General features: G+C 42.1%; 1 protein-coding gene across 1 annotated transcript; it reads left to right on the plus strand.

Annotated features, from left to right (window-relative positions):
* The first annotated feature begins 441 nt into the window (after positions 1–441).
* Positions 442–19,876, plus strand: hdlbpa (high density lipoprotein binding protein a). The gene is made up of 28 exons (XM_078259400.1): positions 442–548; positions 2,761–2,832; positions 6,701–6,815; positions 6,917–7,083; positions 8,301–8,516; positions 8,612–8,818; positions 8,930–9,145; positions 9,928–10,134; positions 10,260–10,367; positions 10,462–10,566; positions 10,783–10,861; positions 10,971–11,110; positions 11,194–11,298; positions 12,071–12,184; positions 12,303–12,389; positions 12,483–12,614; positions 12,712–12,930; positions 13,310–13,531; positions 13,635–13,853; positions 13,980–14,118; positions 15,074–15,225; positions 15,334–15,438; positions 15,528–15,662; positions 16,425–16,568; positions 16,858–17,037; positions 17,978–18,094; positions 18,206–18,346; positions 18,461–19,876. Exons 3-28 carry the CDS (start codon positions 6,740–6,742, stop codon positions 18,548–18,550), a joined length of 3,822 nt encoding a protein of 1,273 aa, XP_078115526.1. The 5' UTR covers positions 442–548; positions 2,761–2,832; positions 6,701–6,739; the 3' UTR covers positions 18,551–19,876.
* Positions 19,877–24,481: the final 4,605 nt, after the last annotated feature.

Below are 24,481 nucleotides of genomic sequence, written 5' to 3' on the forward strand. Positions count from 1 at the left end.
GTTTCTGCACATGTTGTCCTCAGTAAAAACTGCAGGATTGTTTGGCCTATTCATCAACAACATTGTGAGCCTGGATTCATAACCTTAAAATGGACTGGCATGGGCTCCTAATTTACCTCATCTCACTAAAGTCTAAAAAAAATAGACACTGTTGGTAATTTATCCCATATTGAAATGTGTGATTAATAACAAAGTAAATCAGAATTTGCCACCTCAACTGTCTTTTGTGTGTATGAATACTCTCCTCACGACGTGATTTTAACACATCCTTGATTCAAGTTTGAAACGTCTAGGGATACAACATTAATCACATTGTATCTTACATCTTCTCTTCACACGCAATGCAATCAAAATTTCGCAGTTGTACAAGTCTGTCGCTCTTGGAAATGAAAATAAATTAAATGTAATCGGACTCTTTGACGTGACGTTGGAGGATATGATTGGTGGGCGGCACTGGTATATATCCGTCAGGCTTCAATCCCACCTTCTCGCCAGTGGAATTTCATCTCAGCTTCTGCACCTTCAGGGCAGACGAGAACATAAAATAAGTAAGTACTGCACAGTATTTTACCGTATATGACGGTATTGCAATTACATATGACATCTCCCTATCTTATACAGTGGAGTGGTACTTGTCGGGAAGACAGCTTGTTGGTGAACCTTGAACGTTACAGTATGTTCTGGCCTGACTCCGTGTCAGTTCTCCCCTGCTCAGCTGTATGCCTACGTGGACTTAGCGAGCTAGTCGAACAAACTGTAAGCTAACATGAGCTCGCTAGCTTAGGCTATCAACCTGTACTTTTTACGACCGTGTTTGTGCCGGCGAATTTATATACAAACGACACGACCCCAGTGTATACGTGTCTTATGTTAAGGTGTTATTTTAAGGTTTTAGGATTTTCAATCCACCGTTAGCTTAATGTCATTAGCTAGCTAGCTAGCTGTTGGCTAAGGTACAGCTTGAAGTTCTGTGTTGGGCTGTTTAAGTGAGCCAAGCTAGCGGAGGAGCTACGTGTCACAGTCGCTCACACCACAGTCAAAGTTTTTAGCAAGTTTGCTAACTAGCGTTAGCTAGCTAGGGGTTCAGAGCTAGTAATCCATGCGACAGGGATTTAGCTACTGAAGATCCAACTTCTACTAAGATGCATACATATTTGCTAAACATCCGATTTATCTTAGTGTCCCTGACTGTTAAGATCACGTTAGTTTGTCTCGATCTTACATTTCTATGGTTGAGAAACGTTACCTAACATGACGACAGCTAGCATTAACTGTAATGTTTCTTTGGCAACTGTCAGCTAGCTAGTTGACTTGATATCGTGTTAGCTAGCACTCATACTAACCAGCTACTTAAATCCTTAAGATGGGATTTGTGTACTTTTCTGCTTCTATAAACGTTATATAGGCTCGAAGGTTGTCATGCTGTGGCTAACGTGAATGCAAATCTAACTAGCTAACGTTAGACGAGCACGTAGCTAAGCGTAACGCAAGTTAACAGCTCATTAATAACACGAACGACCTCGTAAGTTAGATAATGAGCTACATTTTTATTAAGATACGTTGGTAACATCTTTGTTTGGCTGGGCTTTATGAGTTTGGAACTCGTGAGTAATGTAGTTATTAACTTAGTCACCAGTTTAAACGCAAAACTGCATTTATGACAAGTTGGTTTAAGCAAAACAACCTGGCATCACTGTGTTGTAATTCACACGTATGTCATTCAAATCCATGAAGTTATTCTCTATTAACTGACTGAGTAATAAGGAGCATTAACATGATTCGTTTATTTAATAATGTTCAGGAAACAGGCCATATGATGTCTGTGCTAACACTACAAACGTTATACCAAATAACGTTACCAAGTAAGAGCTAGTTAGTTGGTTGCATCTTATTTAGTGCCTACTATATAAATACTGAGTATGCACAAAATGGGACCCTAACCCCCGGGCCCTTACCAAACATGGCAGCCTGTGCACACCTTAGGGGTAATTTAAACCCATGTCTCTTAACATTCTGGAGGGATAGGAAATTGGTGACGCCAGTGGCAAACTAGCCTTTTAATAATCACACCCTTTTAATAAGAGTCATTCATTGTGTGTTTTTTTCCGGCTCTTGTATAAGAGAACAATGGCCTATTTACCTGGTTCACCTACAGCAGCTTAATTACTTGCCAGGTCTGTCCTTCTGTCTGACAGGGCAGTATCCAATTATAGAAGCCAGATGCTTGTCAAGGAAAGTGAGCTCGAATGGCACCTATACTTTACAGAAGTTCAGTGATGTGCTTCTTTGCATCAACTTTATTTGCATACTTCTTAATTTCGGGATGGTTTCAGTTGTCTGAGGTGGCAGTATTTTCACTACTGGTCTCACTAGAAGCCCTACTATCAAAATATACAAGTTAGGCCTTAGCAAAAGCTGCTTTTGTTTAACACTGAATGAGTGAAGTTGACTGTAAAAATATCCATTATTGGTCATCAACCATTTTTTTTTTTTTAGTAGTTTTAATTAATGGGACATGATACACAGCATGTAAACACACGCAATATTTTTTTTTTTTAAATTGATCATGCAGATGTTTTTGAGAATACAATTTCTTCTTTATGCACACATAACTTATAGTAGCCAGTCTGTGCAAATGTTTTAAAGTGAGACCTGAAATAATAATTTCTTTGTCTTTCTTTGAAACTAATAAAAATGCTATCAGGTCATTTTGATACAGCTCATCTTTTTTTTTTTTTTTTTTTTTTTTTTTTTCTTCAGGCAAAAGCTGGCAGGCTGACGGGAAATTGCATCTTTACAGGACGGATTATCTGGTAACTGACCATTTAGCTGGTAAGTTCTTACAACATTTAGCATGTTAGGAACTAACACTAATAAAAATAAAAATTTGCCCTGTAAAAATGAAATATAATTAGGATTAGAGATGGCCCAATACCATTTTTTGCTTCCCGATTCCGATACCTGAACTTGCGTATCGGCCGATACCGAGTACCGATCCGATACCAGTGTGTCATATATTTTATTATGTTTTAAGAACTGTATACTACTATCCCTGTATGGATGTGATATTATTTCTATCTTTGTCGGTCTGGCTCAGGTTAAACTCTTTGTGAAACATGAATGCCACAGAACGTTCTTTTATTATCCAGTTTGACAGTCAGTTATAACGGAAAAAGAACATAAATAAACTACTTTAACATATTTTTTCTTTAGGGCTTTATTACGTGGTATCGGCTCGGTGCATTAACTCCAGTACTTCCCGATACCAGCGTTTTAGGCAGTATCGGAGCCGATACTGGTATCGGTATCGGAACATCTCTAATTAGGATTGTGGAGTACAAAGCTTCAACACTTTGGCTGAGCAAGTTTGCAAAGATGTTAACACTTTCTTACTGACATTTAGTGCTTACATTTTGGGTAACAGGGGGCATTCTATCTCCAAAGCAAGCTGAAAAACATAGCAATGACATGGAAAAAGACAATACATATTTTGTCCCACGTAGTAACCTTGATGTCCTGGAGACTTGTTGAAACGTCATATTCATACTACATCACTTTCCTTCCACTTTACGGGGGTATTTTATCCAAGTTAAAGCAGGCTACAAAGGATATTGTTTTATGTTCAGTCTCTCAATTCACCTGGTCTATTCTATATGGGAAAAAAACTTGAAATAATCCTAAATCATCACACTGTAAAACCACTGTTTACTATTTTAAGTGTGTTGCAAACTTTTATTGTCTGAAACTGACACATTTGAATTTAAATATTAAGTATCTTGTGAAGTAGTTTGAGTACCGCAAATATGTATCCGATGTTTAGCTTTGGCGTAGCTTTATATTCCCCCATCCTGGAGGACTTTGACATGCTATGCACCTTCTCTCGCTACAAAACAATGTCAACAAGAGACGGCCAAAAATTTAATTACTCTTGCCTCAAAGTTGTTCACATGTCAACATAATGATATCCATATTAAATGTTTCACTTAATGTCTTAAATGAAGGATATTCACACACTTGTATTGGCAACAGGGCTTGCAAACAGTAATGAGTGCTGGGCAGGGCAGCCTTAAGTTTATGAAGCCTGACAAGGAAGAGGCCACTAAAAGGGGGGTCTGAAACATGTAGGGGGAAAAACTGTCTGCTCAACTGACTACTACATTGTTGAAGCTCGAAGTGAGTTTTCTTCAATTGCCTGCTCTGTGGGAAAAAGGACCTGGCGGCCTTTTTTGAGATTGTTGCGGCCCAAAATGCCAGATTTTTGCGGGAGCCTTTGTAAAAAAAAATTGCGATAAAAGTTGCGATGTCTTTTGTGTTTTCGTTGCGAGAGATGGTGAAAATTGCAAAACATTTTGGCCGTGCTTCGGGGCAAAATCGACCCTTACACTGTTCACATACCTCTGCTTTTGTTGGCCCACAATTTAAGTTTCTCTGCCAGCCAGAAAAACAAAACAGCATTGGCTCCTGATGATGTATTGAGTTTCATCAGTGACAGTGAAGTGGAATCGAGCTTTAGTTGGAGCACTCATTCGCTGCTTTGCAGAGGAACGTAATTACTGTTAATAACTCAATCCACACTTCCAGCTTTTATATCAGTCAGAAATCCAAATATCTGTAGGTAGGGCTGCACGATATGAGGAAAATATCTAACTGCGATTATTTTGACCGATATTGCGATATGATTCACGATATTGGAGGGAATGGTCGTTTTTGTATCATTGTTCTCATTTTAATTAAATTATTAACATTGAAATAAATTTTAAATGATTTATAGTGTGATTTTTGCGAGGATCTGTACCAAACAGATTTTTTTTTTTTTTTTTTTTTTTTCTTTACTCTGTAGGATACGATTTGTAGGCCGCGACATCTCTGCAGCACAGGCTTTGTGCTTTATTTCTTGGAAATAGTTATTCATGTTCAAAGACCTTGGGCAGGACATCACAGTATTCTCTTAGTGGATCTTTGCTTTAATCCTGTCCAACATGGACCTACAAAGGCATCAGTGGGGAAAAATCCTCTTAACCCTGGAGCCTGCTCACTAGGTTACACTTCTTAGAATAGCACTGGACTGCCCTACAGAAGACAAACTGGTTTCTTCTAGAAAGACAACATGTACTGTTTCTGTAGCCCTACTCGCACCAGTGTTTTCTTTGTGGTTAAGGCATAATCCTGTCACTCAGTCTCAGCATACATTAACACAGTGCTGACATGGTAATGTGACAAGAAGTGTGATTATTATATGAGAGACATGCCTTCTGTTGCTAAAGGTAGATTAGATAATGGGGGAAATCCCAAAGTCCACCTGTGATAAGCTTGTATAGTGTGCTAAACCTGTGCATGTGACACTTCAGATAATTCCCTTTTTCCATCATTCAAACAGGAGCCTTGTTTATCTCGTTCTAGCCATCATGATAAATGCAAAACTTAATTTCTTCATTAAATATGGAGCCCATCTTATCCCTACGTCGCTGGTTGTGCTGATGTGCAAAACCTATACACAGGGCGGCAATAACTGCTAAATCCAAAAAGCGATCATAACCTGTTGGTAGTGGCCCTGACACACCAACCCGATAATCGGCCGTCGGACAGTCTGGCGAGGTCAATGACTCGAGTCTGTTTTGGTGTGTTCCGTGCCGTCGTCCGTCAGAGGAGCTGTCCGCCTTCATTTGGGCCGACCTGACTTGCTGGGTCGGAGGGCGGGCAGTCGGACTCACTCCACCAATCTGATTGGTAGAGTGCTAACCCGGAAATAACGAGCGGGATGAGTGACGGAACGCCTCGAAATCTTTTAAACTGACCTTTGTCGATCTGAAATGAAGACAGATTCAGCAACCCTATGGCCCATTTCTCGCTTAAAATGTTTTCAGAAACACGTTTCAGTGAACTATTTTTGTAAAATACGAGATCGTATTTCGAAACAAGCCTCCATTTCTATCGGCTGGAGAATCCAGACCCACGTGGTGCGTTCAAGATGGTGTCTCTTCGGTGTGTTCCAAGGCACTTTTTGGACCTCGGGAAGCCGACTTATCAGTCCGACTGCCTTTCCTGCCGACGGTCAGCCGTCGGGTTGGTGTGTCGGGGGCTTAAGATGATGAAGTGTTAATCGATTATGAGGTGTGGATTTTAGAGTTGTTCCGATACCAGTACTACAAATGCCTTTTGATACTGCCTTAAAGGTTACAAGCAATACACTGATCCGATACCACTTAATTTAGCCCCGAAAAAAAATCTACTTTTAAAGTAGTTCACTCAGTCTCCGCCAATATGCAGATTTAGTTGTAGGAATCGGTATCGGGAAGGAAAATGGTATTGGAACATCCTAGTGAAGTTGCTGTATCGGTTAGACTGACACTAAACTAAATCATAATCCTGTGAAATTTTCTATTTTACGTTTTTATGTAGCAAAACTTTACCAAGAGTGGGGGAAAAACCAACAGACTGTAAATTGGCAATAATGAAGCACCCAAAAATCTTGCTGACTTATTAAAGCCCCTGAAAACTTGGAGTATTTCTCTGTGACGTCGCATTTTTACAACTAAACAAGCAACAATCAAGACTTCAGATAAATACATCCTTGGGTATCGTTTAACAAGGGTTCAATGTCTGCCCCATCACTCATAGGAAGAAGCTGACTGAAAAAAAAGGGTTTATTCTGCACTTTCTGTTGCCAAACCTTTGACAATAATGCAAACTTTCCTTCCAGTGGCACACTCGGACTCTGTGTAAACGTGGGATTTTGACCATGAGCTCAGTCGCTGTACTTACGCAGGAAAGCTTCAATGAGCACCGCAGTGGGCTCTTGCAAGAGCAGAGTGGTGGTAAGTATTTTATTTTTTTTTTAAGGTTACGCTTGATTTGTAAAATGCAAACAGAGCCATAAGTGGCCTCATTTGTTTTTTTTTTTTTTTTCTTCATTCAGCTGCTGGGGCAGGACCCAGTGCTGGAGAGGAGGAGGATGCTCTTCCAACCTACAAGGACGCCTTCCCGCCTCTGCCCGAGAAGGCGGCCTCGCCTGAGGGGACCCAGGAAACTGCCAACGCCTGGACATCCAAGATCCGTCCTCTGAAGTCTTCTGTTATCACCCAGGTATAACCTTTTCAAAGTTACTAATACATGGACGAAAAGGTTTGCTGGTTATTGTGTATCGTAATTCACTGATTTTGAGTTGTTAAAATTGTCAACCGCACGTGAAGACAGCGGAGAAAGACAGAAAAGAGATGAAGCGAGAGTTGAAGTGACTTTTCTTTGTTGTTGCAGGACACAGTCCCCTACTGTTACACAAACTCCTGAGCAGCTCCACTTGTTTCCTTTTTTCCCCCGTCATAGTGTTTAAAACGTTTTTGTGTCAGCGATAGCCAGTAATGTTTACTGTAACGATACCGGGACTCTCACGCCACAATACGGACTGACAGGTCTGATCTCCGGTTACACGATTGTCCACCGCAGGGTGACGTCAGGTTGCTTCTCTTCAAAAGTTGAATCGGTCTTAAAGGTCCCATGGCATTAAAATTTCACTTTTATGAGTTTTTAACATTAATGAGAGTTCCCCCAGCCTGCCTATGGTCCCCCAGTGGCTAGAAATGGCGATAGATGTAAACCAAGCTCTGGGTATCCTGCTCTGCCTTTGAGAAAATGAAAGCTCAGATGGGCCGATCTGGAATCTTGCTCCTTATGAGCTCATGAGGAGCAAGGTTACCTCCCCTTTCTCTGCCAGCCCAGAGGATTTGGCCCACCCATATGAGAGAGAGAGAGAGACATCATGGCTTGAAAACAAGCAAAGCATGGCAGTTGGTCAAGGCCACACCCCCCCTTCTCTCTCCTCCTCAATAGCATTTAAAGCTACAGACACAGAAATGCCACGTCCTAAGTAAAGCTCATTGTGGGACTGACTCTAGTGGCTGTAATTCTGCACCAAGGCTGAATTTCGGGAAAGAGACTTCAGATACAGTATTAGGGGACCACTAAGGCTTATATAAAAGAGACTTCAGATACAGTATTAGGGGGACTATTAAGGTCTATATAAAAGCATCCAAAAAGCAGCATGTCATAGGACCTTTTTAACTTTTTTGCTGCAGGCATTCAAAATAAATGGAAAGACCTGAGTTTTTGCCGGACTCTCTGACAAGTGACGACCGATGCAGTGTTTGTGAATGAATGCCGAGCCAGCCGGTGCCACACTAGGGCATTAGTGTTATGAACTGTTGTACTAACTTAAGGGTCTCATTGATTTTGAAAGTTCTATCAACGCAATCCAGATGTAACAAATGGTCATCATCACATCAAATTTGTTTTTCCACAACTAGGTTTTCCATGTGCCGCTAGAGGAGCGCAAGTACAAGGACCTCAACCAGTTTGGGGAAGGAGACCAAGCGAAGGTCTGTGTGGACATCATGCACAAGACCGGAGCCCACCTGGAACTCTCCTTGGCAAAAGATCAGGGTCTCTCCATCATGGTTTCTGGAAAGCTGGATGCCGTGATGAAGGCCCGTAAGGAGATTGTGTCCCGACTGCAGACTCAGGTCAGGAGATCCGTCTTTGTTGTTGGTGGTAACCGTATAAGGTAGAACGCCATTTGAAGAACAGAAGTGCCAACTGTGCATTTGAACCCTAACAGGCCTCAGCTACTGTCGCCATCCCCAAGGAGCACCATCGTTTTGTCATCGGCAAAAATGGGGAGAAGCTTCAGGAGCTCGAGCTCAAGACTGCCACCAAAATCCAGATCCCACGACCCGACGACCCCAGTAACCAGATCAAGATCTCTGGTACCAAGGAGGGCTTGGAGAAGGCAAAGCATGAGATCCTGTTGATCTCTGCTGAGCAGGTAACGAGTCCCCCGAGACGATTAACTTACTCCACTGACATACGTCCCAGAAATCGTAGCTTTAGGATCGATTTTCATCTTACCCCCCCCCTGCCCCTCCTACTCTCTTAGGACAAGCGTGCTGTGGAGAGGGTGAACATTGACAAGGTGTACCACCCCTTCATCACCGGCGCCTACAATAAGCTGGTAGGAGAGATGATGCAGGAGACCGGTGCCCGTGTTAATGTCCCCCCTCCAAGCGTGAACAAGACGGAGATTGTCATCACCGGGGAAAAGGAGCAGGTGGCCCTTGCTGTGACCATGATCAAAAAGATTTATGAAGACAAGGTATGCTAAAATCAAAACAATTTCAAGGAAAGTTTGCGTTTAACAGATCTAGGGATGCAACGATGCACTCAACTTAACAATTCATGATTTTGAGTTCACTATTTTTCTCACAATTAGTTTAGTTTTTTTTTTTTTTTAACAATAAGATGACTGAAAAATAGTCCTTTTTTTTTTATATAAATTGTGCAAAACAGCAGATGTGTCCTTATCAGAAGTGCAACTGAAATAGTATTTCATTTTAAATGACAAATTATAAATGCACTATAGAAAGGCTTGTTTATTGCCAAGGCCATATGGTCAAATTGAAATGATTTATTTAAAATGTAGTAATAACTTATGACAACTTTTTTTCACCAGTTATTTGCTGTTAAACGGCAAAAAGAAGAAACGCTAGATGGCAGAAGGGTATTTTTACAATAACTTGAACGCAACACAAGCTTAAGGAGCCGGACCCAAATGCAACACTATGTCCAGTCACTGTTGTTTATCCGGAAGCGGCAGTGTCCATGCTGTCTCAAAGTGCAGCCAGTCAGCTGTGTCTTTAGCTGCAGCCTGTTGTGCGTCCCGGTGTTGGAATCCTTTCCAGTGAAATACAATCGCACTTTACAGTGTTTAGCTGTCAGAATTTGAACCGCGTTTTAAGCCAGCTAACGTTACCTGCTAAATGTTAACTAGCGTCATTCCCTAGGCTGTTTTTTAAAAATTGCATCACTGGTATGAGGCAGTTTAATTTTGAGGATGAATGTTGCAAGTCCCTGATCAACTAACCTTTTGTATTGCAGAAGAAGAATGCCACCACTATTGCAGTGGAGGTGAAGAAGTCTCAGCATAAGTATGTGATTGGCCCCAAGGGAAACACCCTGCAGGAGATCCTGGAGAAAACTGGTGTCTCAGTCGAGATCCCACCTTCCGACAGCAGCTCAGAAACTGTCATCCTTCGTGGGGAGCCGGACCGTCTGGGTCAGGCCCTCACTGAAGTTTATGCCAAGGTGTGCAACATTTGAAAATGATCTAGTGATGACCTTTTGACATATGCAATTGTTTAAAAAAAAAAAAAAAAAAAAAAAAAAAAAAGCGATGAGGAGTAACTTGAAGAACATTTTTCCTTTCACAGGCAAACAGCTACACTGTTTCTTCAGTCACAGCTCCTTCTTGGCTTCATCGTTTCATCATTGGCAAGAAGGGGCAGAACTTGGCCAAGATTACCCAACAAATGCCCAAGGTCTGTTTAAAATTATGAATTTCTTACCGATAGCATTTGAAATACTCCTTTTATTTCATTTTGTAACTTATTTTTTCATGTATTTTGCATTCAGGTGCACATTGAGTTCACCGAGGGAGAGGATAAGATCACCCTGGAGGGTCCCACCAAAGACGTGCAGATGGTGCAGGGCCAGATTGAAGTCATTGTTACAGATTTGGTGAGTACTGAGTTGCTATACAATTTTTAAGTCTTGGACGTAGACCCAAAGCCAATCGAAAGGGTTCTTCTGAGATGTCCGAGTCATGGGCTAGAAAGTAAGATTGGGTAAAAGGACCTAAAAGTGGTGTGTTATCGAGAGTAAAGCACCTTAACAACACTTACAAGCTGCAGTTGATGTTTTCCAGTGATATTCATGCTTTTGTCTACTGAAAAGATAAGCCGTATGGACTACACCGAGATCAGCGTGGATCCCAAATTCCATAGACACCTGATTGGAAAAGGAGGTGTTAACAGTAAGTACGGCGTTGCTGTCAAAAGGCTGGTGTATTGAATTGCAACAGTGCAACACGAACTGGATCAGCAATGCTCCAAAGCATTCATTTATTTATTTTTTACTTATAGTCAACCGCATCAAAGAGCTGCACAAGGTGACTGTCCGTATCCCCCCTGACAACGAGAAAAGCAACCTGATCCGTATTGAGGGGGATCCCCAGGGTGTACAGGAAGCCAAGAAGGAGCTGCTCGAGCTGGCGTCACGCATGGTGAGTTCAAACTGGGGTTCTCAGGCAAAATGGCTGCAAAATGGATCCCGATGTGCCGTTACTAAATGTGCCGTCTCTCGCAGGAGAATGAGCGTACAAAGGACCTGATCATTGAACAGCGTTTTCATAGAGCCATCATTGGCCAAAAAGGGGAGAAGATAAAAGAAGTGCGCGACAAATTCCCTGAGGTGAGTTGGTAACTGTTGGTGTTGGTTGGTATATATGGCGGTGGTTTGTCTGTACTGAATAGGGCTGCACGATATCTTTTTTTTTTTTCTAAATTTTTTTTATCACTATCGCAACATCAACTAGCGCAATATACATATCGCAAAAGGCTGCAACATATTGCGATAGACACTACGAGATTTTTTTTGTTAGTTGAAAGAAAATATCAGTAAAAAAACTGCAAATTAAAATGTAACTCATTTTTAAGTAGTGCCTTTTATGTTCAATTCAATCTTCAATTTGTTCAATAAAATTTTAGAAATTATTTCCTTTTTTATATGTTTTTAATTTGTATTTTAGAAGAATACTAAAAGCAACAGAGAGTCAGAACTGAGTGCAGTAGGTAAGACTTCTAAAACTAACTTCCTGTCATATTTGCTGAAACTGACCCTATGTTCCAGTAGAGCTACATGAAGCAGGTCATTTAAAAAAATAAATCTGACTCCTCTGACACCACCTACAGCCTGTAGTGTGATTTGCAAAAATCCATGCACCAATCAGGACCGGGGGGGGGGGGTGTCTAACTGCGTGTCAATCACTGCTCATGCACACGCATTCATTCTCCCTTAACCCATTAAATGTACCTTAATAACGCTTAATTTAAGCAAGTGGTGATGACGAGTGGGGGGGTTTCAGGTGGCGAGGGGATGTCTTCCGGTTGTGAGCTGCGTGTTCTGTCTAATAAATCAAATTGACAACTGTTAATAAAAACAACTCTAATCAAATTTCTTCCAGGTCATCATCAATTTCCCCGACCCAGCACAAAAAAGCGACATCGTTCAACTTAGAGGCCCACGAAACGAGGTGGAAAAGTGTGCAAAGTTCATGCAGAAGATAGTGGCTGAAATGGTAAATCTTTACTAATGTGTTGTCTGGTTAGGGTGGTGTTTTTAAAAGGGTTCTAGTTTGGCATCCATACCTGCTTTGGTGTAGTTGGGTGGTAACTTTCAGGGATTCCTTTTGTCAGGTGGAGAACAGCTTTTCCCTCTCCGTCCCCATCTTCAAGCAGTTCCACAGAAACATAATTGGAAAAGGAGGATCAAATATCAAGAAGGTACTGTATATTTAAAAGAGATACGTATGTAGTTCATTGAGGTCTTTAAGGTGTCCATGTTTGACTTGACTATGTTTTTCTGTTGCTTTCTAGATTCGGGAGGAAACGACAACAAGAATTGACCTGCCTGCCGAGAACAGCAACTCCGAGATGATTGTCATCACAGGCAAGAAGGCAAACTGTGAGGTTGCACGAAATCGCATCCTGGCCATTCAGAAGGAGCTGGTAAGCACGTGCATGCATGTATATTAGTCTCTCCAAAGCTTTGGCAGATGGGTTTAAATCTAGTACATATGCTTAATTAGTGTCTTTTTGTGTTCAGGCAAACATCACAGAGATAGAGGTGTCCATTCCCTCCAAGCTGCACAACTCCTTGATTGGGTCAAAGGGCCGTTTTGTGCGCTCCATCATGGAGGAGTGTGGTGGCGTGCACATCCACTTTCCCACTGAGGGCTCAGGGATTGATAAGGTCACCATCCGAGGTCCTGTTGAGGAGGTGGAGAAAGCCAAGCAGCAACTGCTTGCCTTGGCAGAGGAGAAGGTTTGTATAAATGTCTCGAATGATTAAAAAGTTGAACTTCTGTTGACCTCGCTAAACTGGCAGCCATTAGACGGGGGCATAGAGAGAAGGGTAAAATAGAGCTGCTTCGGTGATCGTACATTACCACATGCCGGGAAGTTGTCACAAAATAAAGGCTGACATTTGTTTTGCCTGCTGCCGTTTTCTCCCTCAAGATTAAATTGTGTTTAGCAAATTAAAATCAGGGGGGTTTTGCCTGAGGGAATTTTCCATTGGTTCTTACTCTGAAGTCAATAAGATCTTTTGTGCTGACCTTTTTTATAATTGATGTCGACTTATAATAGGTTTCTTGTTGTAGAAAATCATTTTGTAAATGTGTTTTTTATTTTTTTTTCTTCAGCAAACGAAGAGTCACACCGCCGAGTTGCGTGCAAAGCCAGAATATCACAAGTTCCTCATTGGCAAAGGTGGCGGAAACATCCGTAAGGTTCGCGACAGCACCGGGGCCAGGATCATTTTCCCCACCGCAGACGACAAAGACCAGGAGCTCATCACTGTGGTTGGCACTGAGGAAGCTGTGCGGGATGCCCAGAAGGAGCTGGAGGAACTCATCAAGAGTTTGGTAGGGCTCCAAATGAGTTTTGAACATGGCAGGACATAGGAGCGTGAGGCTTTGGTTCACTTATCATACCTGAATTTTAACTATATTTACTCCTTGGTTACAGGACAACGTCGTCGAGGATACTATGAACGTCGATCCAAAGCACCATCGCTACTTTGTGGCTCGCCGTGGCCAAGTCCTTAGGGACCTTGCTGATGAGTATGGTGGCGTGATGGTGAGCTTCCCTCGCACGGCTACGCAGAGCGATAAGGTCACCCTCAAAGGAGCCAAAGAATGTGTGGAAGCAGCCAAAAAGCGCATGCTGGAGATTGTTGAGGACTTGGTTAGTAGAGTACAGTTTTGTTTTGCTTAGATGGTCTTCAGAGTGTATTTCTCCCCCCCTCCTTCTGTTAATGTAACTGATTTACCTTTTTTTTTCTTTCTCCCATTTGAATATTCTCTTTCCCAGGAGGCTCAAGTTACCATTGAGTGTGTGATCACTCAGAAGTTCCACCGTTCTATCATGGGTCCCAAGGGCTCACGCATCCAGCAGATCACTAGAGATCACAATGTACAGATTAAGTTCCCAGAGCGCGAGGACCAACAAGGTAAACGCATGATGGGTAGCAAACGAAGAGTCACACCGCCGAGTTGCGTGCAAAGCCAGAATATCACAAGTTCCTCATTGGCAAAGGTGGCGGAAACATCCGTAAGGTTCGCGACAGCACCGGGGCCAGGATCATTTTCCCCACCGCAGACGACAAAGACCAGGAGCTCATCACTGTGGTTGGCACTGAGGAAGCCGTGCGGGATGCCCAGAAGGAGCTGGAGGAACTCATCAAGAGTTTGGTAGGGCTCCAAATGAGTTTTGAACATGGCAGGACATAGGAGCGTGAGGCTTTGGTTCACTTATCATACCTGAATTTTAACTATATTTACTCCTTGGTTACAGGACAACGTCGTCGAGGATACTATGAACGTCGATCCAAAGCACCATCGCTACTTTGTGGCTCGCCGTGGCCAAGTCCTTAGGGACCTTGCTGATGAGTATGGTGGCGTGATGGTGAGCTTCCTCGCACGGCTACGCAGAGCGATAAGGTCACCCTCAAAGGAGCCAAAGAATGTGTGGAAGCAGCCAAAAAGCGCATGCTGGAGATTGTTGAGGACTTGGTTAGTAGAGTACAGTTTTGTTTTGCTTAGATGGTCTTCAGAGTGTATTTCTCCCCCCCCCTCCTTCTTCTGTTAATGTAACTGATTTACCTTTTTTTTTCTTTCTCCCATTTGAATATTCTCTTTCCCAGGAGGCTCAAGTTACCATTGAGTGTGTGATCACTCAGAAGTTCCACCGTTCTATCATGGGTCCCAAGGGCTCACGCATCCAGCAGATCACTAGAGATCACAATGTACAGATTAAGTTCCCAGAGCGCGAGGACCAACAAGGTAAACGCATGATGGGTGCAAAGACTTGGAATTGCGTCCTTTTTATTATTATTATTATTATTATTATTTTTTTTTTTTTTTAAATGAAAATGTTCTCATCAAACTTTGATTCCCTCCGTTTAGCAGCACCTCCTGCAGAGGCCCCTATTCAGGAGAATGGCGAGGCCAATGGAGAGGTGAAGGAGCCTGTCGATCCCAACGCACCCAAAAGGTGCGACGTGATCGTAATTTCCGGTCGCAAAGAGCGGTGCGAGGCTGCTGTGGAAGCACTGAAGGTTAGCATTCATGACGGAGGTTCAATTATTTTTTCTTTTTTTTTTTTTTCTTTTCCTCCACATTTGTGGCTTTGTTCACTAACAAACACACCTGTCTCCTTTCCTAAGGCCTTGGTTCCTGTCACTACTGAGGTGGAAGTGCCTTTTGAGCTTCATCGTTACATCATTGGACAGAAAGGAAGCGGAATTCGCAAGATGATGGATGAATTTGAGGTGTGTGTTACAGACTTTGTGTTGGCACATGGGGATGCACAATGTTTTTTTGCTTCTAATTTAGAGTGACGTCACTTTCTGCCTCCCAGGTTAATATTCAAGTGCCTGCTCCTGAGCAGCAGTCTGATAAAATCTCCATCACCGGCTTGGCCAATCACCTCGACCGCGCCAAAGAGGGCCTCTTGGAGCGCGTCAAAGAGCTGCAGGCCGACCAGGAGGATCGGGTTAGTATTGTGTGGGGAACTTGGATATGTGTCAGTGTTTTATTTATTTATTTATTTATTTTTTTAATAGCCAGTGTATTCAGAATTTATGCCTGGTTTGTATTAACCCCAGTTCAGACCGAAGATTTGCGACGAGACAAAACCGTTTTACGAACGTTGCAGAGAAAAGTTGCAGCGGTCTGAAACGGCCCGTCTCAGCACGACTCGGACCCGCTGATGGTGTCGCTGCGACTCGGCTTGTCAAGTCTCCAGAGGCTGGTTTTAGAACGCAAGAGACGTCACCAGCCGATAGAGAAGTTGGCTTGTAAAGTCGGCTACAAACTTAATAGAAATTAAATGATCCATAATCCATTTTTATTTCTGTTACAACTGGTCGAAATGGCACATTGACGAAGGCTCAACGTGCGCGCGAAAGCGCGTACGGTCGAGCGAGCTAGAGAATGACTGAAGAGAGGGAGCGCCTAGGACAAAGCCGTGAATCGGAGAAAACGTGTGTTTTGCCGATTCATCACTAGAAATGTAACTTTAGCAAGCATCTCAGTCTTCAGTGTAGAGGATTCACATCTCATGGAACAGTTTAGTTCTTCTTTGAAGGCCTTAAAAGGCCGCCCTCATGATAACACTAAATAAGGAAAGTGCTTAATTGTTAACTTATCTTACGGTGATAGGTGACCACCAGTTCTACAAGAAGTAGAAATGAGTCCCGTGTTAAACTCACTGGAGTTCTAACCCAGAGTATTGTTTACGCCAACCCCTCTACAGGCACTCAGGAGCTTCAAGCTGACCATCACTGTGGACCCCAAGTATCACCCCAAAATCATCGGCCGCAAGGGTGCCATTATAACAACCATCCGCACTGAGCATGACGTTAACATCCAATTCCCAGAGAAGAATGATGAAAACCAGGTATTGCTTTCCTGCAGAACTTGTATTTCCTTTTTTATTTACATATCAAACATGATGGAGTTAAAAGGTGAACTGTATGTACTCCATCAGCACAGTAGGTGGTGCTAAATTACCAGGTCATATCATTGCTACATAAAAACATGAATAGAGCTACCAATAACCCTAGTTACTATGGTGTGTTTGAATAGTTCACAAACACCTTCAGGTTGGCCTTGCATAGGAATAAGTGTTTGGGTTTTTTCTCCCCATATCTCCATGTCATGTTGAATTTGCTGCGGTTTTCCCACAGGATCAAATTACTATTACAGGGTATGAGCACAAAGCCATAGCAGCACGCGATGCCATCCAGGCTATAGTGGACGAGCTAGAGGAGATGATCTCTGAGGACATCACCCTGGACAGCAGGGTCCATGCCCGCATTATTGGAGCCCGTGGCAAGGGCATCCGCAAGATCATGGATGAGTTTAAGGTGAGGCTACTGAGCGGACAGGACATTTTCCTCGTCAGTGGAATAAACCGACATAAAATTGAGGAGTCAGAAGTAGCACCCTTGACAGCAGTGCACTTTCAGGCAAAAACTTGCAGCTTCTTAACTTTGGAACCGCCATAGCCCACGCCATTGGACGTTGTCATTAAAAAGATGTAATTATTCCGTCGTCGTTCTTGCTTATGTTTCCCTCCTGGCCTTCCGTTTCCTCAATACCTATTCTGCACATTCCTATATTGTCACGATAGAATAATGTTTAGAAAACCAAATGGAGGGGTTTTTTGGTGTCGTTTTTCCCAACCATAAACCGATGGCCCATCAGCGATAACAAAAGTGGGCGTTGGACTTGGCCGTTACCCTAAAATGCCTAAATTGATGTAATCATTTACTTTTCTCCCCTGTGAATAACTACTTTTCTACAGTAAATCCATCAAAGCAAAAAAGGATTGGATTTGATCTAATCACATTCATGCTCACACTCAGATGATAGATGACACATACAGTAGATGATGATGATGATGGTGGTGGTGTCATGGCTCTGACTTTGGCCTGGGTGTTTTTCCCCACTGGGGTGGGCTGGTTTAGGGAAGGTGGATTGGGACTCTTGTAATCCCTACTCTTAACAGCTAAACATGAACAAGCTTAGCCACAGGCTTCTTCCTAGAGGGGTTCAAGGTGGAAAGCGGGGTAATACCCATGACGACCCAGCTCTATGTAATGGTGCCCTACGTGTGGGATACCCGAGAGAGCAACAGTGATATATTTTTAGAAAAAATTTCAGGAATGCCTCTTGGGCATTTGGACGTCTTTGACCCTTTTTTTTATTTTTTAATGTTAAGTCCTTGTTTTATGATTTTTCTCAATTTAAAAAGTATCCAGTCTTTGACGGGGCTCGTCCATTTTTATTTTTTATTTTTTCCAGGTTGATCTCAGGTTTCCCCAGAGTGGAGCTTCAGACCCGAACCTCGTGACAGTCACAGGTCGCCCTGAGCTTGTGGATGAAGCCATCGACCACCTTCTTAACCTGGAAGAGGAATATGTAAGCTTTTTCATGTGCATGACAACTGTTGGTAAACATTAGAGGTAAATGTATACCGTCCTCTGTAAGAAATGGTTTCCTTATTAACACTGATACATTGTGTTGTGCCAGTTGGCAGATGTTGTGGAGAATGAGGCAAAAATGGCTTACATGAGGCCTCCTGGGGGAGGCGCTGCTGCCATGGATGAACAACGTGGGCCATCGAAGGGCTTTGTGGTGAGGGAGGCTCCCTGGACCACTGGCAATGAGAAGGTGAGCATTTTCCTGCAATCCTGACACTGTTTGAAATTAGAATTGGTCACACCTTCCTCTCTTAATCCCGTCCGTTTTTTTTTTTTTTTATTATTTATTTTCGGTGACTTTTAGGCCCCTGATATGAGCAGCTCTGAAGATTTCCCCAGCTTTGGAGCCCCAGTGGCAACCAAGACCTCTCCCTGGGGACCCAAGCGCTTCTAAGCCATGCTGCTACAGATGGGCCTGAACTAAACCGGACACAATCTTCCCCTTCATTGTCCCCCTCTTGACCTGGACTGACCGCTGACCCTAGAAGTCTTCAGTTCTGAGAGTGTCATCCTTCTCTGTGTACTTATCCTGGTCTGCCCTCACAGATTCATCAGTCTAAAAGTGCTTTCAGATACTGTAATTGACTTGTGAGCTTTGTATCTGCATTAAATAATGCTGTCTTGCGCAAAAAAAAAAGGAAAAAGATAAAAAAAAGACAGATGTCTAATGTTAAGTCTACACAGTCTGTACAAGACTGGCATTTAAGTGTTAATTAGACTTGACATTTCATTGTGGTTTGAACTGTTATACCAAATTCAATGGTGGCCAGACATACGTTTTTTTTTCTGAGCTGCCCTTAGTTGCCTTCGCAGGGTGGGGTAAAGGGATTGAATAACTGCTGGTGACATGTTCAGACAGGGGCCAGCTGTTTCAGTTACTCACCCCCCGCCTGCTTTACTCGTGTAGCTGAGTGAAAATTGTCCATTGTGAGCCCTCAAGCACACTGTAGTGGTTGTCCTCTGTCACATCTTTCCATTTGCTTGTTAACTGTGCTTCTGTGAATATGGTCAAGTAGTGGCACGTACCTTGTAGCCTTATGGATTGGTAAACTTTACTAAGGGGAGGGGGGAGGGATGGTTTCAGCCACTGCAGTGGCACTCATTCAAACTGCCAGATGCTTGGAGATCATGCCAGAACTAAACTTCTTACAACACTAGGCCTAGAGCTCCAACGTATCAAACCTCACACTAACTGTTGAATGAACTTTTTTGACATTCAAAAGTAAATCAATATTCAAAATATGACTGTTTGTGAGCAAAACAGCAGACCATCTCGTGCCAACTATCTGTCTAGTGATATCCTGTGTTACTCATCCTCTGTATTGGGTCAGTGTCCAGTCCCTTTGTCTTCCAGTTGCTATGCAGATTGTTCTGTTAAATAGCAATGGCCCTTTTTATCAGCCTTACAACTAGAAAGATACAAACCAGGTAGAGATGTTAGGTGCATTTTTAATGGACAACTGGAAGGTATGTTTATTGTTCCTTTTGAAAGCTCTTGGAACATTCCTCCCCCCCAGTTATTGTAATTAGTTTAAATTTGCCAGGGGAGTGCAGATTTAGCTTGTTAGCTGCTAATTCAACATCTTGCATCAGCCTACCTTGGTTTATATCCTCCTAGCATTGAATGAAAGATTATGCAAATACCATTGAAGTGAACGGTTATGGATGACACTGGAAAAGAAATTGTCCAAAAAGTCAATAAAAATAGAAAATCTCTGCATCCCTCTGATTCTTTTGTGAAGGGCAAAGTTACTCATTTACTCATAGAATATAACCGAACCTAACAACAACACTGGTAAAGCAGGCACATTACAAAGCTGATGCATCTGTGGCATGATACTGTTAATGTGGATACTTAATCTGTGGGTTTGCATGACAGTCTTTGTTACATTTTGGCCTGAGGGTGGTGCTAGGGAGAGGTCATTATTATATGTTTTGAGTTGACTGGGGTGTCCCAATTTCAGTACCTGCACCAAATCTGGGGAATTTAAATGTACAATGGCAACATTTTAAATTGGCCATATACTGTATTTATTTGGTGTCTTAAGTAGCTTGATATTGGATGGAGACAAGTGAAAAAATCATGAAGCCCACGCCATTGGACGTTGTCATTAAAAAGATGTAATTATTCCGTCGTCGTCCTTGACATGAAGTCCCTGAGACACACACCCACCCACCATCGATGTCTGTATTAACAAATGTAATTCCAAATGCAGGCCTGAATCATCTGTCCACATTAGCCATCAACGTCATTTTAATAGATTTTAAGTGAAACTACGGCAGCCAGACAGTAAGTTTGTGTGGACAAACGTGGCGACGGCAACCCTCACTAGTCTAGAATAGAAAGTTACGCTAGGTGTCAAGTTTGCGTTTGATTAAAAATAAAGCGCCAACGCGTAGTGGACAGGTCTCTGGAAAATAAACTTTGAAGGTAATTGTGAAGCAAGTCACTTCGAAAGAGAAAGTCGACATTATTTAAAGCTACATTGTGTAACAATTTCTCCCATCTAGCGGTGAAATTGTATATGACAACCAACTGAATATTACTTTCTAGCCCCTCCCATCTGAGCTCATTTTAACTCCTACGATGGCCGTATTATTCCAAGAAGTACGACTTCGTCCGTGAGTGTTCCTTCCAGTGTAATAATAGTTTAACGTTATTTTGGTACCATTTCATTGCATCAGCTATCAGGTTCCCAGTATCAGTACTATCGTTATTCTGTATATTGTACAAGATTGTAAGGCATTGTTTACAGCGTAGGAGAGAAGCAACGGAGGTTTGTGTTTTTAATATATTTCTCTGAGCAGTATGAACAGTGTCAATGAAACCGAAAATTAGCTCTTAGTAACTCCATTTACACGTAGCTAGTCTGTGTTACAACTGCACGTGACGTGAGTTGTCTGCCAGGGAAATTACAACACATATGATTACGTTTATGTTACAAGGTAGACAATCCTTTTTCATCATTGACGCGAGGAAAAGTATTCTAGATGTCGTTCTAGCGTTATGAACAACCATGCTATAGTTAGCCAAGCAACTATAAAACTTCGAATTTACACAAATCGGCAGAATTACCTGTCGAGAAGAAAGCAGGCAACTTTGGTGTCCCTTTTGAAATCCTTGCTCCTTATGAGCGTTTTCCATCTTGGAAAAGCCACTCCAATATTAACTTTGGTGTTGTTGCTTTGTTCGTCTCGTTGTCGTTTTAATTCTCTTTTTAACTTCCTTGGCGACTCTATTACATGTCCTCGAGAATAGGTGCAATCCTCCATTTTCAACAGGCTTTCAAATCTGCAGGCAGTCGCAAGTAATCTTGTCCCCCTCCCTGGCACTGAGTGTAAAATCGCGAAAGGCGCAGGTATGTCCCTCTTTGGCTAATGTATTTTAAAGATGGAGGCGCAACATGGCTGCCGCCATTCGAGCGACTCGCTTGTATGTATTCTGAATGGCAGATTCTATGCGTACGAGAATACTTTGATTAGTTGGTGGAAGTAATAACACATGAATGAGCACATATTTGTGAAAGAACAAAGGTTTTTTTTGCTAAGAATCAACTCAAAAAGTTACACAATGGAGCTTTAATGTAGCTAGTTAGCTAACTAACGTTATTTACCCAGTATTGCTAATGCTATCACCTAGCTAGCTTACTGACTAGTTAGCTAGCTCGCTAGCAGTCATGGAGTGAATTGAGTTCTTTCCAACAAAATGACTAACAGCAACATTATATGGATATTTTGCGTTCATGAAAAAGAAAGGACAATGGGCTTCCAACATCAAATAAGGTGAGTCAGATACACCGTATATTTGTTTATTCGCTTGCTGGTTTCTTTCCTAATGGTTAACGTTAATTTTCCGCCAATTATGTTATGGAGGCCATAAAGGATACTGCGCAGTGTTGTGTTTTTCTTTCACTGTCTATGGTTTTCCCTAGTTTGAAAGCCTGGCGGATGGCTCAGGGGTTGCTACCATATACTGCTACCACCACACCAAATTCTGTTTTCAATGTAACACTATGAAGTTTCTTTAAAGTTACTATATGCAACTTTTTAATGTTTCTGAAACTGTGTATTTTTTCTTCTAATGATCATAAATGACCTGTAACAGCAAATGAGACTAAGGGGAAAGAACAATATTTTATATAGTTTTTATTAATGCCTTTGCCCGTTCGATTTTTCCCTCGAAGTCGCACATAACACAGTAACACATTCTGACGGGTCACAGATTTCTTTGTAACACCGGAAAAGCCTATGCAGCCAGGAAAAGGTAGAAGGAGTTTTCTTTATATAGGCCTAATTGTATTTTTAATTTTATTTTAGAAGTTATCAGTTGTAGTTATGGCTGATGCTGGGGCAGGGCCATCACAGAAAAAAAGGAAATTAAATGAAGAACATCTAAAAGCTAAAAGGGAAAGTGACAGACAACGGGCAAGTCAATCTCGGGCAGGCTTTCAACAGATGAAGATAAATTATGGGTTTGTAAGTGATTCAAAATTACCCTGAATTGGCCCTCAGCTATATGTCTATTTTATTCATGAAATAACTTCACAATGCGCAATGTGGTTGTATGTCAGTAGCCTATATTAAATTACACCCTCCTCCATTTAGCGCCTCGGTTTTTATTTATTTTCAGTCCGTGTTTGTGTTGGCCTAGTATTTTCTTTTCCCCTTGTCCCCTGTACTTTCATGAAATGCGCTATATTAACCTAAATTATTATTATGTTGGTTGCTACAACAAACTCTTAACGCTTTGGCTCGTGACACAGTGGTAGTGATACCCTGTTTTACTCACAACACATCCAAAGTAGACTAAGTTACCATATGCAACACTTGAAATGCAACGATGCATCTGTAAGGTATTCTCTTATTGTAAATGAATGATTGTCTGTCTGAGCAAAACATTCATCGCAACTATGACCTCTCGGTAACGCTTACATCAGTAATCTACATAGACAGTTAAACAAATGGACAAATTGACGCTGTTGTTTTCAACGGAGACCAGTATAGTATATTAAGCCTACTACACACGGAGCCGATGACCGGCCATCGGACAGTCTGGCGAGGTCAGTGACTCGAGTCTGTTCGGTGTGTTCCGTGCCGTCGTCCGTCCGAGGGGGCCGTCGGCCTTCATTTTGGCCGATCGGACATGTATAATCGGCGTGGCGGGCACTGCCGGCAAGAGAAATCTCAATCGTTCCGAATCTTGCAGAGATGGAGAGGGTAGGTATATGTAAGGAGATAACATAGGCACAGGCTAATTATTGCTAACTAAAATGCTAGTTAACATTAGTAATTAAACTTAAACAGCTAATGTAAGTCCAAACTGCCTGCGAGCTTCTCCTGTACTGTACGGTAATTTGTCTACTATCCGACAGTAAGTAGCGTGATTATGACACAATCGCCTATTTTTACAAAAAAACGTCTGTTACGAAGCCATAACGTGAGATACAAGGTAATGGAGCCTTTTATACATTGTCGTGTTTCTTTAGAAATAAACAATGTACAAATAGAGTCTTTAAACACTTCAGATGTAAAGTTATTCGCTGTCAAAGTGGCGCCAAAAATGAATGGCAGTCAATGGGATGCTAACGGTGGGTGATGGCTTGATAGCAACAAAATGGCTCCATAGGAGCTACACTTTGCAGAGGCTGGCTTACCCCTTGGTAATCTACAGTGGGTAATACAGCACTGTAAAGAAACGACCTTTATGACAGCAGGTGTGGTAAAAACATCACTTCCAGCAAACTTTATGTGAGGGAAAAATGAGCATCACCGATCTGCATTTACTGGACTGATCAGTCACTCACCTGTTGATTGTCTGTATGGCAGCATCTGATCTGCTAGTTAGGGCCTGAGCACGAAAGTGCAAGTCCCAATGGTGCCTTGCACTGAAAGTGCAAAGGAAACCCTATTGTTTTTTGGTCAGATTATTATTTTTCCCAATTCTTCGTTGCATTTTTGAGGGGGTTAGCATGCACGAAAAACTCACAAATTTGCACACATGTCACAACTGGTGAAAATTGCAAAGTTCTGTAGTGATTGGGCCCGGGCGTTGCCAGGGGCCTCCATAGCGCCTAACGTGTGCCTTAAATTGGACAAAAGTAATAAGTTAATATACCAACTTTTGAGGTAACATAGGTCTCATCTTCAAGTCCATGGTGCTATTTTTTAGAAAAAAAATTACAAAATTCTATAATTTTTGAAATATTGGTTTTCGTGTAAAAATCTTCATTTTACGAACACTTGTTTGAGGACTTTAGGATGCACAAAATCTCTCAAGGTTTTGCAGCCATGTGCACAATAGTAAACTCTTTCATCTGAATTCACA

Source organism: Sander vitreus, chromosome 9 (genome assembly GCF_031162955.1).
Source record: "Sander vitreus isolate 19-12246 chromosome 9, sanVit1, whole genome shotgun sequence".
NCBI classification, from domain to species: Eukaryota; Metazoa; Chordata; class Actinopteri; order Perciformes; family Percidae; genus Sander; species Sander vitreus.

Coding starts and splice junctions, on each gene's coding strand:
- hdlbpa (XM_078259400.1), top strand. CDS start 6,740: ATGAGCTCAGTCGCTGTACTTACGCAGGAAAGCTTCAATGAGCACCGC. Junction 13,854..13,979: donor TGGAGATTGTTGAGGACTTG/GTTAGTAGAGTA, acceptor TCTCTTTCCCAG/GAGGCTCAAGTTACCATTGA. Junction 15,663..16,424: donor AGGCCGACCAGGAGGATCGG/GTTAGTATTGTG, acceptor ACCCCTCTACAG/GCACTCAGGAGCTTCAAGCT.